General features: G+C 38.4%; 1 protein-coding gene across 2 annotated transcripts; it reads right to left on the minus strand.

Annotated features, from left to right (window-relative positions):
• Positions 1-12,923: 12,923 nt before the first annotated feature.
• Positions 12,924-18,666, minus strand: DCLRE1B (DNA cross-link repair 1B). 2 transcript variants are annotated; one of them, XM_026675148.2, is made up of 5 exons: positions 18,385-18,666; positions 17,263-17,462; positions 16,905-17,070; positions 16,066-16,248; positions 12,925-15,697 (listed from the first exon to the last, which is right to left on the minus strand). In XM_026675148.2, the coding sequence occupies exons 2-5, from the start codon at positions 17,452-17,454 to the stop codon at positions 14,586-14,588; spliced, it is 1,653 nt and encodes a 550-aa protein (XP_026530933.2). In that variant the 5' UTR covers positions 17,455-17,462; positions 18,385-18,666; the 3' UTR covers positions 12,925-14,585. The 2 variants fall into 2 exon arrangements, with proteins under 2 accessions (XP_026530932.2, XP_026530933.2); XM_026675147.2 differs by lacking the exon at positions 17,263-17,462 and having other exon boundaries at positions 12,924-15,697; positions 18,385-18,631.
• Between the last annotated feature and the right edge of the window lie 35 nt (positions 18,667-18,701).

Genomic DNA, 18,701 nt, shown 5'->3' on the forward strand with positions numbered 1-18,701 from the left:
AGCATGAAATTCTGACAACAGCAGTGGTATGGCCTAAAAACTTCAGATAGCAATGAAACATCACAAGGGTTAATAGAAAAAGAAGGTATATCATCCCAGAAATTGTTGAATATTTTTTGTCTTGGAAATAAAATATTTTTCAAACTGATTCCAATTTAGGCCTTTGTTTATGTACATTGAATAAATATTGAACCAGAAAAATATCGTGGAATTTTAAGTTCCATGAAAAGCAATGGCTTAATAGGCACAGCTCAAAAATGTGGGTAGCAAAACACAAAGAGGCTGTTGCAAAACTGGTAATCCTATCACAGAATGAAAGGAGGGAGAGAGGGGAGGTCAAAGAATGTAGAAAATAGGGCAATGAGATTTTTAAATTACTGGAAACAGCTGCATAAGTATATTGTGAATACTTAAAGGATAACTAAGAGGGTGATGAAAACATTACTTTTATTCTCTGAGAGACTGCCACGATGAAAGTGGACAATTATATAATAAGGGTATACACTATATTTTAGTGTAGTAATAACAATGATGGAACAATATGAAGTGGACTGCTGTTGTTTTTTCTGGGATGTTCTTTGCAGTAATAAATCAGCTTCAACAGTTTCGGTACATGCCAGGCCTCACGTAGGCTGAAAACATGTACCAGGAACAAAGAACATCAATCAGCAACACGTCACCATGGGCTACTAACTGAACTGCAGGTGCTGATTTGCTACTTTGTACCCACTAAACTGACCATGTAACTGTGATTGGAGGCTACTATGTGTCCACTAACATTTCTACTCATGTAACATAATGATTGGATAGAGTTCACCGCTTATGACGTATCACTATGTATTTTTAATAAAAGAGCTTCCCGAGCTCGTGTTCGGGGCAGCTCACTCGAGATAGAACCAGCCTGGTGTCTTTCTTGATGCATTCGACCACCCAGTGAGAAGCCTTCCAAATGCGGAGCAAAGCCGCAGTTCTTTTCAAAATTCCCATTTGAATCTGCATCCCCAGTATTCCCTGGTCTCAATTACTAACCAGACCCGGCTTTAGCAAAAAATCTAGAATAGGAATAATATAAGAATGAAAAATATATATAATATTCCATATATTTAGAATTACCATATCTGGGCGGAAAAAGTCTGACTAGTTGAGGCAGCAAGGAAATCTCTTTGCTACCACCTAGTGTTTTCTTAATTTTCCTGCAGTCATTTAGTGGTCATCCAGTTTTTGCAGCCCAAATCTCACAGCCCTAGATAGAATATCTGAAATATTGCTTATTGAAATGCCAAGCAGTAGAGTGAATATGTCTGGTCCTTGTATGTGAGTGTGTACTTTTAATAGCAACTTTCTAGAAAATATTTCCTGTGTCATTAAGAGTTGTAATCATTCACTGCTTTTAAAAACAATTAAGAGCTTAAAAATCTAAAAAGCCAAGAGATGCTGTTTCACAATTGCTGCTAAGGAAAGCTGCAGTACTTGCCTGTCCCAAAAACAAAGATGGGAAATGAAGAAAAGAAAAGAAGATGCCAGAATCGATATATTAATTAGACTTGAAAGATTATTTTAGAGTTCATATCCAAAGCTGTTTATCGGTGACCATGATAGAGGGAGCCCAACACTTGTGGGCAAATGTATCTTAAAACTTTGCATAAACAACTCGAAAGAAAAGACTGAGCTTTCTTCTTTAATCCAAGATCTACAGCACCACAATCCTGGAAATTATTATATAATGCTACTAAAATTGCCCAAACCCATGAGGAACCAACCAATATTTATGCAAATTCTTCTCATAATTACTGCTCAGTAGTAGAAGCAAAGGACTTCATAATTTAACAGTAAAGAACAACTTTTGCTCCTTCAAAACAGATGAGAGGTGCTGGCTGAGGAGAGGGTAGGGGGCCTAGTTTAATAAATGATGGTGTATATTTTATAATATAATTGAAACTATATTTTGTTTAATGATACATTATAGAAGGTCATGAGGCAGTCCCGGCTACGATGGTTCGGCCATGTGAGTCGCGCCAAGGAAGAATCCATCATCAAATCTGTGATGAAGGTGATTGTCGGAGGAGCGAGACCGCGTGGTAGACCTAAGCAACGCTGGATGGACACGATCAAGGCCGATCTAGAGATCGATGAAGGCAGACCCGACATACGTGGCAGACAGAGAGGCGTGGAAGCAGTACTCAAGGACATTAGCGGACCTCGCCAGAGCGCGAGACAAACGCTGAAGAAAAAGAAGAAGAAGAAGAAGATACATTATAGAAGGATTTCATAGACTCAATATGAAATACAATTTCATGGATGGATTCATAAGTCATAGTACAATTTATGTGATTTTGGCTTAATATGTTTCATGAACCTAGTTATATAGTCCCTTGTATCTATCTATCTATCTATCTATCTATCTATCTATCTATCTGGACTATGGGCAGTGCACAGTATAGTCAACATATAAATATTTTTAAATTATAAGATTATAAAATTTCAAAGAAATTGAAAATTCCAAGATGACCATTAATGTTAGTTAATAAAGGTCGAAGGCGAGCTATGATTGTATGTTTTTTTGTCATCTCCCCCATGCAAAGTTGCAGAGCCAAGTTTTGACCCCTTTATGGAAGGCCAGGAGTGTGGTTGCCCATCACATCTCTGGGGGAAAGATGTTCCATAATGAGGCAGCAGCAGAGAATGCTCTCTTCCTAGACCCTTCCAGTTGAAATTATTTTGACTGACAGATCGATTCCTGCCTGATCGAGTGGAATGGGCGAAGCTGATTCCATATGTAATTGTGACTTATTCAGTAAACTAATTCATTGGATTTGTTCTTAAAAAGTTGTCTACAAAACTGTAATCTGATGTGCAGTCAAGTAAAGGAATTTCCTCTTGAAACCATTAGGACTCAGAATCATAGATCTGGAAGGAGACAATTACGGTATTTCAACTTCAAAAAAAAAAAGTCATCACTGACAGAAATGTTTCTCACTCAGGGAAAGGAAGTTCACCATCCGATGATTCCATTGTCAAATGCATATTTTCATTGTTTTTCAAAGAACTTAACTAGAATCTGCCTTACTATAACTTGACCATTATTCCATGATTTGTAGAATAGAACATGCCTTAGTTTTCTTTTTCTATGTTCCATTCAAGAACTTAACACACTTGCTGCCAGTGGTGGGATTCAATTTTTTTTACTACCGGTTCCGTGGGCATGGCTTGGTGGATCTAGTGCAATTTCTTACAAAGCTTTTGTAAATGTAGAGCCCAGAATTGGATGCAGTAATTGAGTTGTAATTACGTTCAGTGCAGAATATTTTAATTATTGAATGTTTAGTTTTTAATGTAGCCTAAAATTGCACTTACAGCTTGCCTTTTGAATAGCCCATTACATTGCTGCCTCATTCAGCTGGTGATCAGCTGAGTTCCGAAACCTTTTCCATGCATATTGTTGCCAAACCAAACATCCTAATCCTCAAGTTTCAGTATCAGATTGACTGGTACATACTACGTTACAAGATCTTCTTTTTTTAAAGATAGGAACTCTTGACTACTTTGTCACCTCCTTTTTATTACATTTTGTGAGTTTTCTTCTTGTTTTTTTTTTCTCCCAGAAAATTTAATTGCAACTTCTGTTTCTCATTTCTCATAACAGGTTATGCATGCAAGTTAAATAAATAAAGCAATAAAATAGGGGTAAATAGCCAACAAACTCCAGTTAACTCAACTAATCTAACAAATATTACTTCAATATAAAGGACAGATATTCTACCTGAAGCATTGGCTGTTAATGCACTAGGATGCAATTCATTTAGTCATGAGATTTCAACTTGTTCATTACCAGAAGGCATTCCCTACTTTCTGTCAAGTCTAAACTGCAATTCTGTATCTCCATCCAATTCTTCTAAATCCCAAATAGCACCATTAGGATGATGGTGTTAAATCAATGTCCTTAAGTTTTCCAAACATCATTGTAGGTGTTCTTATTTTCATCACCTTCTGCTTCCTGTTCCACACCCCTTTTAGCATCAGTAGGCCACACCTTCTGAGTGGGAATAGTCCGCTTACTTTGATTCAGATACTCCAGTCTCCCTGCCTCACCTGTCTTCATGCTGTGTAGTTTTTATATATACACGTATATGAAAAGAAACTCCCACAAAAACTGAGGGGGAGCAGAGAGGAACTGCAAAGGATGGTCTGTTAATAAATTTTTATATTGTGGGAGAATAGGCCCAAAATGGCAGTACCAGGGTAGTTATTTGGAGAAGTGCTCACAAAATAGTAGCACAATTTCAAATGTCAGATTGCCTGATCCTGATTTAAATAAGATTAGATTCCCTGGTTCCAGTTGCCTTTTATAAAAGTACAGTCCATTTCTGAACTAATAGGAGGTTAAAGTTATACATGTGGCTTAGGAAAAGTCAGGAAATTGTATTGAGCTTGGGAAAATGTCATACAGGGAACTTCATATTAATTACATCCAAACATTTTCAGGTGAGCCAAAATTTCTCCCTCCATCCCTTCCCCCATATATTAGGAGAACCTACTCCTCGAACACATTTGAGTAAAGATACAGGTTATCTGTCTTCAGGGGAGTTCAGCCATAAGGTGTTTCTGTTTTAGGGATGTAACTTTTAACTAGCAATTAAACATAGTTCATGCAGAGAAATAAGGCAGTTGGCTTCTTCTGAAGATGAATTAATCCACTGTATCTTTGCACTTGCAACAATCTAACCTAGAGATAAAGCAAAATTGGTTATCTCCAAACAGAAACTTATTTTAAAAGATTAGAGCAGGCAACCATAATGAAATACACGCAGTAGACGGGAGCTTTTGGGTTTAAGGAGCCTCTGATGTTTTCCTAACTCAATTTCTCATAGAACAATCTATTCAGGAATTATTTGTTAACTGCAGAAGCCAATGGTACCATCAGAATGAAGAGGAAAGTTTTCCAGTGGGTTTTCTTCACTAAACTCAAAAGAAAAACAAATGCATATTTAACAAATTTCAACATTCTTTAAGTAGTGCTAGAGCTATGAAGTGAAACATGCTCTATAGATTTTTTTTTTTTTAAAGAACAGAAACATATAACAATTTGCTGAATTAAGAATTTGCTTAGGTGAAAATCCTGTTCCTCCATCAGAAAAATATCCAAATGTGGAGTTCCGGTTTGCAAGGCTTCGGCAGCGGCAGGAATCTGCGATCGTGCACGGTTCCTGCTGCGCTTGCCGCTGGAGTGCCCCCGATCCAGCCGGATTTGGGGGTTAATAGTCACCCCGTAGAGGTGACTGAAGATAGGGGAGACCCAGCAGGGGTCCGGGGGAATCCAAAAGCAGTGGAGCGGCGGTCAGCAATGGCCACCACAAAGAAGCTTTCATCCGGACAAGAATGTGCAGGAGGAAGCTGAGAAAGTGAAAGTTTTTGGCTGAACCGGGATAACAAATAACATCTAAACACCCTGGAAACTTGACTTCATTAAAGATACATTGTTCCCAAAGAAGATCGTAAAAAGCGGCGGAAGAAAAAGGGAAAGTTTTTTTTTCTCACTCTCCTTTCCTACGGAAATAGCAGATGGAAATTGGAAAAACCCGTTTTGGCATCAAGGTAATTAAATTTGAAAATTAAAGCCAAGGGGACATTAAAGATTTCTGAACATTGGAATTAAAAAAAATATATTATTTTTTTTGCTGTAAGTGGGAAGGGAGAGGTACAGAATTAATATTAAAGACTTTGCTGGAGGAGGCTGCTTGGAGCTTATAAGATCAGAGTTGAACTGTAATAAGACTTCTAAAAGATATACTTTGGAACTTTACAATTGAACTTTACCCCAGGAAGAGAAAGTTTAAAAAGAAGAAAGTGCTAAATGAAACAGCTTGTGTCTATTTGGATTGCTTGGTGACTTTGGGACTTTTGGAAATTATTATTTGAAAGACTAAAAACTTTGGGGTTGTTTAAAATTTTTTCACAATGGCATTATCTGTTGAAGAATTGAAAATGGAATTTAAAAAGCTAAAAGAAGAGGAACAAGAAGGGAAGGGCTCTTCTGGAACTGTTTTTCATTTTTTAGAAATGGTGATTTCTACCTATCAGAAATTACAAGAACAAGAAGGCTGGGATGAAGAAGAAGAAGCCATCTTTAATGAACAAACAACTTTAGCTGGGGAAGAAAAGGGAAAGAGGGAAAAGAGAATGGAGAATTTAAGACTTAAAAAAACAACCAAAAAGGGGAAAAATAAGGTGAAAAATCGATACAATGTCAGGCAGCAACAGAAAAGAGAAATACAGAAGAGAGTGGAGATTAAGAGGGTTGAGATCAAGAGACTGGGGGGGGGAAGGCTAGATCGGAGAAGAGAGGAAGGGAAAAAGGGAAGAGAAGTTATAAAGGTTTGAAACAAGGTGTAAAGAAACAGGATTTTTTCAGAGATAATGGGTAAAAACATAATTAAAAAAGAGACTCTGCAAAAGTACATAAGACTGTATTGTTCTATTTGTATTTGAAACAATGTTAGAAAACTGGAATACTATAAAATATTAAAGGGAATGTGTAAAATGCTTAAGACTTAATGATAGAGTTTAATCTGCTGTGGATTATTGTTTTAATTATATTATAAACTTATCATTTTTCTATTTTAAAATGTAGTATGTAGCTTTAGAATGTGCTAAGCAGAATCAGAACGAAAATTATATATTATTTTAAGTGTTAAATTTAGGGGAAAGATATAAAGGCGTCATACTTCAATCAGTGATTACAGGAGAAATATTGTGTTAATGAAAAAAGAAAAATAGATAATTGAAACAGAATGGACAAAAGATATAAACATAATGATTTAAATTGAGATGAAATAAATAAAATAGAATTAAGAGAGTGAAAAGAGGGGAGAAGCCATATAGAAAATATAGAATGGTAAATAAGATATGAAATGGTATATAAAGTGAGCATGAACTTGATTTATGTCTGTACCAAAAGATGTAACCCAGGACTAAGCCGCTTTCCAAAAAGAAGTTTTATGTTTTCATGTTTTGTGTTTTGTTTGTGTATGTTTGTTTATTGAAAATTAATAAAATTTCTTAAAAAAGAAAAAGAAAAATATCCAAATGCTGACAATGCTTACTATCACATTTCAAAGTAAGTGTTCTAATAGAATATTATTATGGAGTGGAGAATGTAGCCATTTAAGCAACTTGAAAGCAAAGATGTTACTTTTATTAAGCCTCAACTATTTTATCCAAACTTCTGGCTTAATTAAATGCATGTTTTGTACTAAGACAAGAACAAATACTTTTAAGAAAAAAATGAAATAAATTGCAGAAGTAGAGTTTGTTCTGAAAGTAACTGTGAACAGCAGGGGTAGGATGCTACCAGTTCTGCCTGGCTCTATAGAACCGGTAGCTCTGAAGAGCAGCAAACACCGAACCGGTTCTGTATTTCCTGCTGTTTGGCCCACCCGCCTGCCCAGGCTCTTACCTGACCTTTATTTCCTACTATTTCAACCTCAGCTGCTTTGCGTGGCACAGCTGAGGTTGAAAAAGCAGTGAAAAAGTGGCTTTTCAAACACTGTGGACTTGCGTGCAGCGCTTTTCAGCTGTCTGGGCGGCACAGCTTCAGGATTTTTACATACACATCAGGCATGTGTGCGTGCAAAACATAGTCACCAAACTGGTAGTAACACTGGTTGAATCCCACCCCTGGTGAACAGATATAAATCACCTTTCAAATATGCAATGTACTGTAGCATATTAAAATTCAAATATAATTAAGATTAAATGAGAGCAACAAAATCACAATCAAATAACAACAACTGCTTGACAAGGAAGTCCTAGGATAGCAAACCAAAATGTTGTAAGTTGCAAATAATATTTCTGTGTTATTGCAGGAAATAAAATATTCACATCCACTGACATATACTAGACACGTCAATACTAATCAAGCTCTGTTTCTTTTATCAAAAGAACAAGTCACTTATTTAAAGAAATTTTCTTATAACTTTTCATAAGACAATTAAACATTTTACCCCTTGGTATAATCTACAAATCTATTTTATTGTTTATTATTACATTCACATAATTTAAGAAATAGTTAAATACCGTATTTATCGGCGTATAACACGCACAGGCGTATAACACGCATCTTCATTTTAAGAGGGAAATTTCAGGAAAAAAAATTAAATTTCTAAATAAAAACTTTGAAGCAAAATAAGGGTAGCTCAGAACTTTTTTTTTATTAATATTATTACCACTTATAAGGTAAATCAGTGGTCCCCAACCTTTTTTGTACCAGGGACCGGTTTCAAGCAGAAAATTTTTGCAAGGACCGGGGAAGAGAAGAGAAGGAGGCTTCGCTCTCTCGCTGCTCCACCATCCAAGGAAGAAACTGCTTCAAAGAAGCGGGGCTTTCCTGTCGCCGCAGCTATTCCGAAGCGCCCGTTTCACCCCACTCCCACCCCGCGCGCGCTTCAATCCACAGTGTCCCATTCTGCCTGCCTGCCTGCCTGCCTGCCTTAGTTTCTGGTTGTTTGGGAGCAGCTTCGGCTGAGAATAATAACTATTCGCCTCTTTTACTCAGCCGAAGCTGTTCCGATTCAACCATTAACGAAGGCAGGCAGGCAGGCAGAACGGAGCACTGCGGGCGGGCGGGCGGGCGGACGGGTGGGGGGGGGGAGAAACGGGCGCTTCAGGGAAGCTGCGGCGACAGGAAAGTCCCCCCCTCTCTTGAAGCAGTTTCTTCCTGTGCTGGTGGAGGAGCGAGAGAGCGACTGAGAGAGCTGACCCAGAGAGAAGGACAGGCTTCGGTTGCTTCCTCCCTCCCCTTCTTTCATTTGTGTCCTTGATCCCCGATCCCAGCAGCATTCACCAAAGGCTTCTTAACATTATATCGGCGTATAACACGCATACATCATTTGCCCCCTATTTTCAGGGGGAAAAAAGTGCGTGTTATACGCCGATAAATACGGTAATACTTATTGCCAACCAGAACTCTGAATGACTTTTTACTTCTGTGTATTCTGAAAAGGGTTTATTTAATCTGCTCTTTGCTATTATTAAACAGCAGGTAGTTTTTATCCATAAGATTCCCTCTTCATGCGGTGATTAATGATTTTCATTAAGAACTTTTCAAAGATGAAACCTCTTAAAAATCCAGACATGGAATGTTTGAATCCTTACAAATACTTTTTAAAAATTAATCAATGTACATTAATGTTTGATTTCATAATACAATGGCTTTTTAAAAGAAATACATTTAAAATTTTAACCCCTGCACCCAAATACAAAGGCCTGAGGATGTATAAACTTGCAATTTTCCCGTTAGTTTTATTACTTTATGAAATCTCTGGGAGACATTTGTTCAACCACTTAGTCAACAGAATCGCTCAGCTTCTTCTGCAAAGACTAAAAAGTGAACACTTTTAAAATTGTTTTTAAAAATTCCAAATTAATTGTAATGATCTTTTTACAATATTATTTAAAATCTTGTTTCTGCAGTTATTTGGTCTTCAAGATGAAATTGAATCCAATAGATAACAGTTTGTATCCTTTAAAAAAATCACCCCATTTCCAGCTGCTTTTCCCCAGTTCACTGGCTGAGTTTTATGGGCTGCTTTTCCAGCACCACTACCCCAAGCTGTGTTGGAAGAAATATGTGGGGAGAAAGACACTGGAAACATGAAGGCTGATTGGAAAGATAGTTTATTGACGGACAGGACCACATGGGTTTTAAATGCTGGACAGCTAAACACATGGAGGAGAGAGAGGTATTTATACCCTCTCTTGGGCCTTGCTCTTGAGCTTCCTGTTCCTGTGCAAGAAATGTATTCTATTGTTGTCAGACTCCCAGAAGAGTATGCGGGGGTCATAACTAACTTTGTAGGCTGTCTGTGTCCCGGGCTTGGTTGAAACTTGCTGGGTGATGCAATGAAGGGCAGTTTCTATTGTGACTGAATGGCTTTGCCCTGAAGGATAATCCCATCATCCTGGCCCTGAAAGTCTTTTGTTTTGCAGATAAGCTGAACCAGTGTTTTGTGTACCAAATATCTGCTGGGGGCAGGGAGCTGCTTTGTCTTTAAAAACATGTTTCTACTATTCTTATCCAGGGAAATATAATATTCTGCCTTTCTAATATTTCCTAGAATGTTTCATTCTTCTAGGAGAGAGGTGGGTGCTAACTTTCTACAGCTGCATTTCACTGTTTTCAACTTCATAATTTCACTCTCAACTCATTATGTTCATTTCCTTCATTACAAAATTAGCAGATAACCGAAGTGAGCTCTTGCAACACCTATCCCACTCTGACAAACAGACTGTAAGAGGCAACAGGAATTTACTGAAACTGCTGAGAAATAGCTCAACTGAGTAAGCCAGTAAAGGAGTTGAACCCCCTCCCTCATCCTGCTCTTCATGGTATAATCAGGCAGGGCCCACCTGGGCTGAAATCCGAGGCTTTCACTTGCAGTGTGGTTGTCATCTTGAAAGCAGTGATTAGTTTAATATCATTGCAAATTACGTGAGGCAGATCATATTCTAGGTGTGGTGTGCTGGGAAAGAACTACATGTACCAGAAAAGCAAGCAGTCACAAGCAGCGCCAGACTATCACCTGTTTTTTTTTTATGATCCTTCCCCCCCCTTCTTAGTCTGAAACAGGATATTATGCAAATGATAGGGTGGTTTTTTTTAAATATACTGTATATTATTCTGTCTTCTTGTTTTAAGAATGCAGTCTGGAAACTCTGTTACCTTGCCAGATGGCTTATGACCACAAACTATTTTATAGCTTAGCAGTGACAAATTTCTGAGAAATGATTTTTCCAGCTATGACAGGAAATAGGTGCTTCATCGGCAGTCACAGCAACCCTGGCAGGAAAGAAATAATTAACACATCTAACCATCTTGTCCAGCAGGCCTCTCTCTGGGAAATATTTTCATGTGTTAGTGAACATTCATGCTGTGTTCCATTTGGCTAGAACTCTAACAGGAACACTATGGCTGAAAATTGCTGCTGTGGATGTCACTTTCACATTATCTCTTAATTTCCTCAGCTCATTAGCCTGCCCAAAGGTTAAATCATACTTAAACAGTAAATAACTTCACGCAAAAACCAACACTCTTGACCAGTCTTTCTTAGCCCTGACATTTAAGATTTGTGTACTTCTTAAGCTGGCTGGGGAATTCTGGGTGCTAAAGTCCACACAAATTGAATCCAAGGTTAAGAAACACTGCACTAGTCCAACAGTACCAAAATAGCAATAGCACTTAGACTTATATACCATTTCATACCCCATTTTCTTTCCTTTTTTTCAAAATTCCAAGGATGAGAGTGGTTACCAGAGATCTTATGCTTATACTTTGAGCCATGGTGGTGCAGTGGTTAGAATGCAATATTGCAGGCTACTTCTGCTGATCATTGGCTGCCAGCAGTTTGGCAGTTCAGGTCTCAGCAGCTCAAGGTTAACTCAGCCTTCCATCCTTCTGAGGTCGGTAAAATGAGGACTCAAATTGTTGGGGGTAAACCGCTTAGCAAGGGCTGTAAAGCATTGTGAAGCAGTATATAAGTCTAAGTGCTATTGCTTTACTTCCACATTTAAAAAAGTCCTGGGATCACCATTTTCTAACTGAATTTGGGCCAAAAAAAGACCCTCAAATGTCTTGAGAATTGAATGTGTTTAAGAGGCAAGAGGGCTCCTTTTTCCACTATAAATATTGGGATGAAATGTTCAATTTCCTGCCAAAATTTGGGAGTGCAGTCTTAGATATAGAAGCAAAACTTTGCCCGTGAAATCTTTCCTTGGGAATTAACTGAAGCAGGAAAAGCCAGAAACAGCAACTAGCTGTAGGGCTTGAATAACACGTAATAAAAGATCTGCCTACAATCCTTAGACACCTCCTATTTGATTTCATTCAAAACATTCACTGAAATCCTTCTTTGAACATGTTTCAATTTGTTTTGCACCATAACCCATACAAAAAAATGTAATGTTTTCAGCCCAGTCAGAACTTGTTACATTGAAATAAATGGAAATGATATATACAAGCAATGGACTCAAATGGGGAAAAACCAGAACTGATTCAGAATGTAGATCCATCCCTCTCACCAGTCCAAGCAGATAGGATGGCAAAGTATGGATCTTTTGGAGATTCCACTTCTTCTCAAAATCCCTACATCCTCATAGAATTCATTGATTTCTAATGCAGGAGTCAAGGTCCCTTTTTTGTTTTTGTAAAGCTGTGAGCCCTACTTGTGAAGGCTAATATATAGAAGAAGAGTATCAGTGGAGACTCTGTGAACCAAATGGGCTGAATTGGTAGGCTGAATTTAAATTTATAAGTTCTGTTTCTTATGAATTAAACAAACTAACAACTGTTCACACAGTAATTCATCGTTACATTCTGGCAGAATCTCCTGTTCCCTGAATAAAAAGACAAACTTTTCTGATGGACCTTGCTAAGAAATAAGAAATGCAGGTTGCAGTAAAAGAAACCAGCCACCGTTACTTTAGCCTTGTAGCTCTGCCATGTTCATATATAAAAACCAGCAGAATTTAATAGTGCTCAGTGCAAAACCAGTTATCTCTATGTACTGTGACCTGGGAACGATTTTACTGACTGAAGTTGTGACATTGATCAGTTCTAATCGATTTAGGATAATGCAATTATTGTATATTATCAATCAATGCATTATTTCTCTAACATTTGTCATCTGAAAGCAGATGCACTAATCATTTGCATGTAACTCAAGAAAATTTAGCAACTACTATCTCATCAAATTGTAGTCCATAGTTAATGTAACTTTTTTTAGATGATTAAAAAAACAACATCTAAAGACGGGGTGTTAAACTCAAGGCCCAGGGGCCGAACCCAGTCCGTGGGGTCTCCCTGGAAACAGTGAGACTGGCCCGTGGTGCCTCTACCAGCAAAAACAGAGCCCCGTTTTCGCAGCAAAGAGCTCCATTTGTGCTGGCAGAGTTGCAGGAGGCCATCACAGCTGAAAATGGAGCTTGGGTGCCTGTTTTCACTGGCAGAGTGCTCAGGCCAATACAGACATCCGTGACACAAGTGACGCCGAGCTGGTTACACCCCCACCAGCCCCCAAGGTCAAACACAGCCCTGATGTGCCCCTCAATGAAACTGAGATTGACATCCCTGCTGTAGGAATAAATCTGATGATTCTTATTTTGTCTCTGGAGGCAGCACCATCTGAGAAAGGTTATTATAGCTATAGTATAAGATGGTACAAATTAACATGTTGTTACTTTAATATATGAAAGTACACTAGAGATTTTGGAAACTGGCACAACTCAGCAGTGGCTTTAATGAATATTCATGAAAAGGAGAAAAACCTTTTCAATTTCTTTTTGATTTAATGTGGTAGAAGACAAGTACAGATAATAGTTTTTTTTAAAAAGTATAAATAATAGATGAATAAAATGTAGAAAAGAGTTAAAATACATTTGTACAGGTGAAACTTGAAAAATTAGAATATCGTGCAAAAGTTCATTTATTTCAGTAATGAAACTTAAAAGATGAATTATAGGAGATAGACTCATTACATGCAAAGCAAGATAGTTCAAGAAGTGATGTGTCATAATTGAGATAATTATGGCTTACAGCTCATGAATACCCCAAATCCACAATCTCAGAAAATTAGAATATTGTGAAAAGGTTCAATATTCTAGGCTCAAAGTGTCCCACTCTAATCAGCTAATTAAGCCATAACACCTGCAAAGGGTTCCTGAGCCTTTAAATGGTCTTTGTCTGATTCAGTCGGAATCACAATCATGGACTGCTGACCTGACAGTTGTGCAGAAAACCATCATTGACACCTTCCATAAGGAGGGAAAGCCTCAAAAGGTAATTGCAAAAGAAGTTGGATGTTCCCAAAGTGCTGTATCAAAGCACATTAATAGAAAGTTATGTGGAAGGAAAAAGTGGAAGAAAAAGGTGCACAAGCAGCAGGGATGACCGCAGCCTGGAGAGGATTGTCAGGAAAAGGCCATTCAAATGTGTTGGGGACTTTCACAAGGAGTGGACAGGCTGGAGTCAAGAGCCATCACATCAAGAGCTACCACACATAGATGGATCCTGGACATGGGCTTCAAATGTCACATTCCTCTTTGTCAAGCTGCTCCTGAACAACAAATGTCAGAAGCGTCTTACCTGGGCTAAAGAAAAACAGAACTGGTCTGTTGCTCAGTGGTCCAATATCCTCTTTGCTGATGAGAGCAACTTTTGCATCTCATTTGGAAACCAAGGACCCAGAGTCTGGAGGAAGAATGGAGAGGCACACACTGCAAGATGCTTGAAGTCGAGTGTGAAGTTTCTACAGTCTGTGTTGATTTGGGGAGCCATGTCATCTGCTGGTGTTGGTCCACTGTGCTTCATTAAGTCCAGGGTGAATAGAGTGAATAGAGACAAGCTGTTAATACTGAAGATTCACCTTTTTATCAAAATGGATTACTTATCAAGATCTGTTTTAATGAGTAACTGGAGCAGGTGGGGGAAGGACGCAGATATGCCTCACTTGAAAATCAGATTATTATTCTCTTTTGGCACTTGATGAGACATTTTGCTATTTCCTGTAAGTTCTTGTCCAGAATGCAAGTTTATATTACTCTATGCCTATTGATATTCTTCGTCTTTTTAAGTAGTTTTCTACTTGCAAATCGAAGTTTTCTAGGGACTTTCGCTTTGAGATATTTAATGGAGATAAATCATATTCCTGAAAAGGGTCTTTTAAAACCTGTTGACCGGCCACTCTGTGAATTTGATAAGTCTGTGATGCTGTTGAGAAGACATCATTGTCCAAGACTGGTTGAGCAAGACAGTCACTGTTCTCACAGGAAGAACGAACTCTTTCTGGAGTGGAGATTGCATCCTTTCTGTCATTGGAGAAAGTGCACGTACATGCTGATGTTACAACTGTGTGACAGTTTTTAAATTCATTGTCAGCATTATCTTTCAGCTGATGTTTGGTGGAAAACATGTTTTCTGACTCTACCACAGGAAGTACTCTGTTATTCTCAGAGTTTAATGGTTCTTCCTGTTTCTTTTCACACTGTGAAAACTGAGCACACTGTTCTTGTCTAGAATAAGGCAAAGTTCCATTTGTGGGTTCTGGGCAGCACAGCTCAGAAATTTTTGTTTCAGGGTAACATTCGTTCTGTTCAGTACATTCTTCAAGAGAGTCAAAGCGAACTCCCCTTGGAGCATAGCGAGAGGCTGATAATCTGAGTAGTTTTATCGGCTTTTCTTTCTTCTTGTTTTGCCTGACTTGTTTAACTGATTCTGGAACTTTAGACTCCAGAAGTGAATTGTTCTCAGAGCTCAAGTATTGTTGAAAATATACTTGACATGCCTCATTCTTCACCACAGGAATAATGGAGCAGGGCTTTAGCCAAGCTACAAATTCTAATAGTTCCTGGAAAGATGAGTGGTCAGAATAAGGAACAACATGCATATTAGGGTGTCTGCTTTTCACTGGCCTGCTGGTAGGGAGAATAGCTATGGTTGGATGACTCTGATTCCACTTGGTTATTGTTTCTTCGCAGATTTCTGAAAAATCCACAACATGAATCCATCCAGCTCCTTCTTCAGAAGTGAAAACATCCTCAATCTCCAACAGCTGCATAAGCTCCATCTTCTGGGGACTCACCACAATCCATGTATGAAATTCTTGGGCCAGTTTTACCAAAAGTGACTCCTTTCCCAAGCTATATGTACCTAAAAGATGACAAACACCTGTTAGCATTTCAAAAGCCAGGTGGTCTAACACTACAGTAATTCAATCTTCAGAATGGAATGTATTTAACTATTGAAATAATTGAGGTTTAGCAGTGGAAGACGTCAAAAATCTGAAACATTACACCTTCCCTTGGTTTCTCCTCCAGTGTCTAATGAATCACCATGCAACCTTATGCAACTGTGTTTTTCCATTGCCTATATATATATATTCATTCATATTTTATGGAGTTCAACCATCTTCCACATAGATAAGCTCAATTTTCACACTTAAACATAAGGATTCTCCTATCAGAGAACAAGCTCCATAACTTCTTTCCATTCAATTCGGTTGAAAAATTAGATCTTACCAATCTTCACTTGATGATCAGGATGGTCCCTGATCAACTTTTTAATTTGCTCAGTGGCCTGTTCCTGGGATGGTAAGATAATTTTAGGACAACAGTTAGTATTATCCAGATAGAGCACATTGATAAGCTTTGAGTTCCTTAGAACTGGATCTTGCTGCATGTTAGGAGTGTAACGAAAATCACCTGGTAAGACAAAGATATAATGGGGTTGTCAGGGGAAAATGTTCCTAGGAAGCAAAAGCCTAAATTAATTAAGAGTAAATATCTTAGTTACTCTAGAAGGAAGCAATGCTGTAAATTTTCTAAAACGTTTTTCAATGTGAAATTAATATTTCATTGAGTCTTGCAAAATTATTGGTTAAATACTTTACTAGTTTACAGCAAAATTACTGGTAAAATACTTTACTAGTTTACTGAATGTATATTGATACAAATTGGGTTTAAAATTTCTTCTACATCCAGGCCTGAACCTCAGACATTATACCATATCGTTCTGCTGTTAGAGAAATCAGAGGCCATACTGTTAAAGCTTGCTTTTACAGGTAGCATCAAAGAGAAAAAAACAAAAAAGCAGCTGAGAACACGATTGTCATGATTCAGACAAACTTATACTACAAGGGAAAATCATGTAGAGTCCTTGGAACTATCAAGAAGAAAACCACAGCTCCACTGACACTAGCAGGGGCAAGCTGCAGTACAAGCAAACAGCCAAGCTTGAGAGCAACAAGGACTTCATAGTTCAACACTCAGCAACATATATTCTCTTCTACTGGAAGGAGAGTCATAGTTGTAATCTAAAATTTACTTCACCTCTTTCTCAAAAACAAGGAAGTTCATACCTGTGTAGAGGATGACACCAAAGTACCCTTCAAAAAGGAACATGACAGATCCAGGGCAATGGTTAGCATCTATCAAGGTCACTGTCATGGTCTCTCTGCCAATATCATCCAAAGGCACAACATGGCTATTCCCCACTTCCAAATGACGGATCCATTGCTTAGCTACCTAGAATCCAAACAAAGACATTGTAGAATCAATGTGAGACTTTGTCAAAAAGATAAGAAAATGAATAGCATTCCAAATGATGCTGAACTACACTTTCCAGCATCATGAACGCTAGAAAGGTTTGTGTATTTCAGCAACACCAGAGAACAAAAGCTAAGAGAAACATTAGAACAATTACATGTACTTAAGTACCTTCAGCTTGAGATTTAGAATTTGACCTGTAACAGGCGAACAATAAACAGGTTTGTTCCAGGTGCTGGAAAGCCCCACAGTGTGGTCACTGTGCATATGAGAAAGAAAGAACAAGCGAGCCTGTCTAGCTTTCCTGATATTCCAAAAATCTACTGCAATGGGTGTGCCTGCAATCAGAGTCCCATTCATCATTCCAGCTCCTATAAAAACAATGAATAATTTTGAATATTTAAAGAAACTCAGAAAAGTTAAGATGAACTCTTGCATCAGTAAAATTCCAAACACACTTATAAAAAAGGGGATATGTGGGAATACTGATATTCAAAATGATATCCATTGGCCGTAAGAACTTCATTTAGCTTAAGGTAATGTAGCAATATAGTACAATATGCTGTCTTACTTATTTAGCACTTAGGATTTCAATTACTGTGTTTCATGACACATTCACAGATTGACACAAGGGCTGTATCTGTGCAATACACACCAGATGTTCCCTCACTTATTCCAGATGCACACTGTAAACTCTACAACTATTTAAGGACTATTATTACCGGAATGCAATGTAATAAATCTACAACGTGTGAATATGCCCTCAAGTCAGAGTTAACTCCAGACAACTGTCTGAAATAGTTCTGCAGTTTTCTTGACAAGGTTTTTCAGAAGTGGTTTACCCTTGTTCTCCTTCCTAGGGCAAGAGAGGGTGACTGGCCCAAGGTCACCTAGCTGGCTTCGTGCCAAAAATGGAACTGGACCCACCATCACCTAGCGCTCATCTTAATCTAAATTAAACCCTACTGGCTTTCTCCCTATAGCATTCTTCTTCTATGAATTATTAGGAGTATTTGAGATGACCATCCAGGAGATCCCCAAGTTGTTCTTTTTAATGAAAAATGGCCTAAATGTCGGGTGAAAGCGAAACCTTACGACATTTTAGCATTCCAGTTCGGGATATTTAGGAGAAGGCGGTCCAGAGCAGAAAACGTTTGCGGCTCCCGCGGTCCGGCACTTTACAACTGCTATTTCATGACTCGGCGAGCATTGTAAAGAAAAGTTTGTTCGGGAGCTCAATCCACCCCCGTCCCTCCCGGAAATCATTTTGCAGAGAGCAGCGTGGAAACTTACTGTGATCTGTCGTAGAGTTGTAGCACAGGACAGAGAAGGCAGCAGAAATGGATGGTTCTCCTTTTCCCAGATGCAAAACTCGGGGAACGTCCCAATCGGGGGAATTAGAGAGCTCTTTCTGTACTGCCACTTTTCAAAATACATTTCACTTTCATTTTCCCGCCAAAGAATGGAAGAATCGAAACAACCGCTCATCCATAAGAATTGGGTCAAACGAGCATGCGCGGCACTCTTCGGGAGAAGGAAAAAAATGGCCAGGCCGCTGGCTTGAGAAAGCAAACCAAGACTCTAAGCGCATGCGCATTATCGACCTGCCG

This window comes from Notechis scutatus, chromosome 3 (genome assembly GCF_049901735.1).
Source record: "Notechis scutatus isolate UNSWTSFEM ecotype Mainland chromosome 3, rNotScu1.2, whole genome shotgun sequence".
Classification (NCBI taxonomy): Eukaryota; Metazoa; Chordata; class Lepidosauria; order Squamata; family Elapidae; genus Notechis; species Notechis scutatus.

What these genes read in the sequence shown, in the direction of transcription:
- DCLRE1B (XM_026675147.2), bottom strand. Translation starts at nt 18,579, where the DNA reads ATGAGCGGTTGTTTCGATTCTTCCATTCTTTGGCGGGAAAATGAAAGT. An exon ending in CAACTCTACGACAGATCACA is followed by an intron (nt 17,071 to 18,384) that starts GTAAGTTTCCAC and finishes TTTGGATTCTAG; the next exon opens with GTAGCTAAGCAATGGATCCG. An exon ending in TGATCATCAAGTGAAGATTG is followed by an intron (nt 15,698 to 16,065) that starts GTAAGATCTAAT and finishes GTCATCTTTTAG; the next exon opens with GTACATATAGCTTGGGAAAG.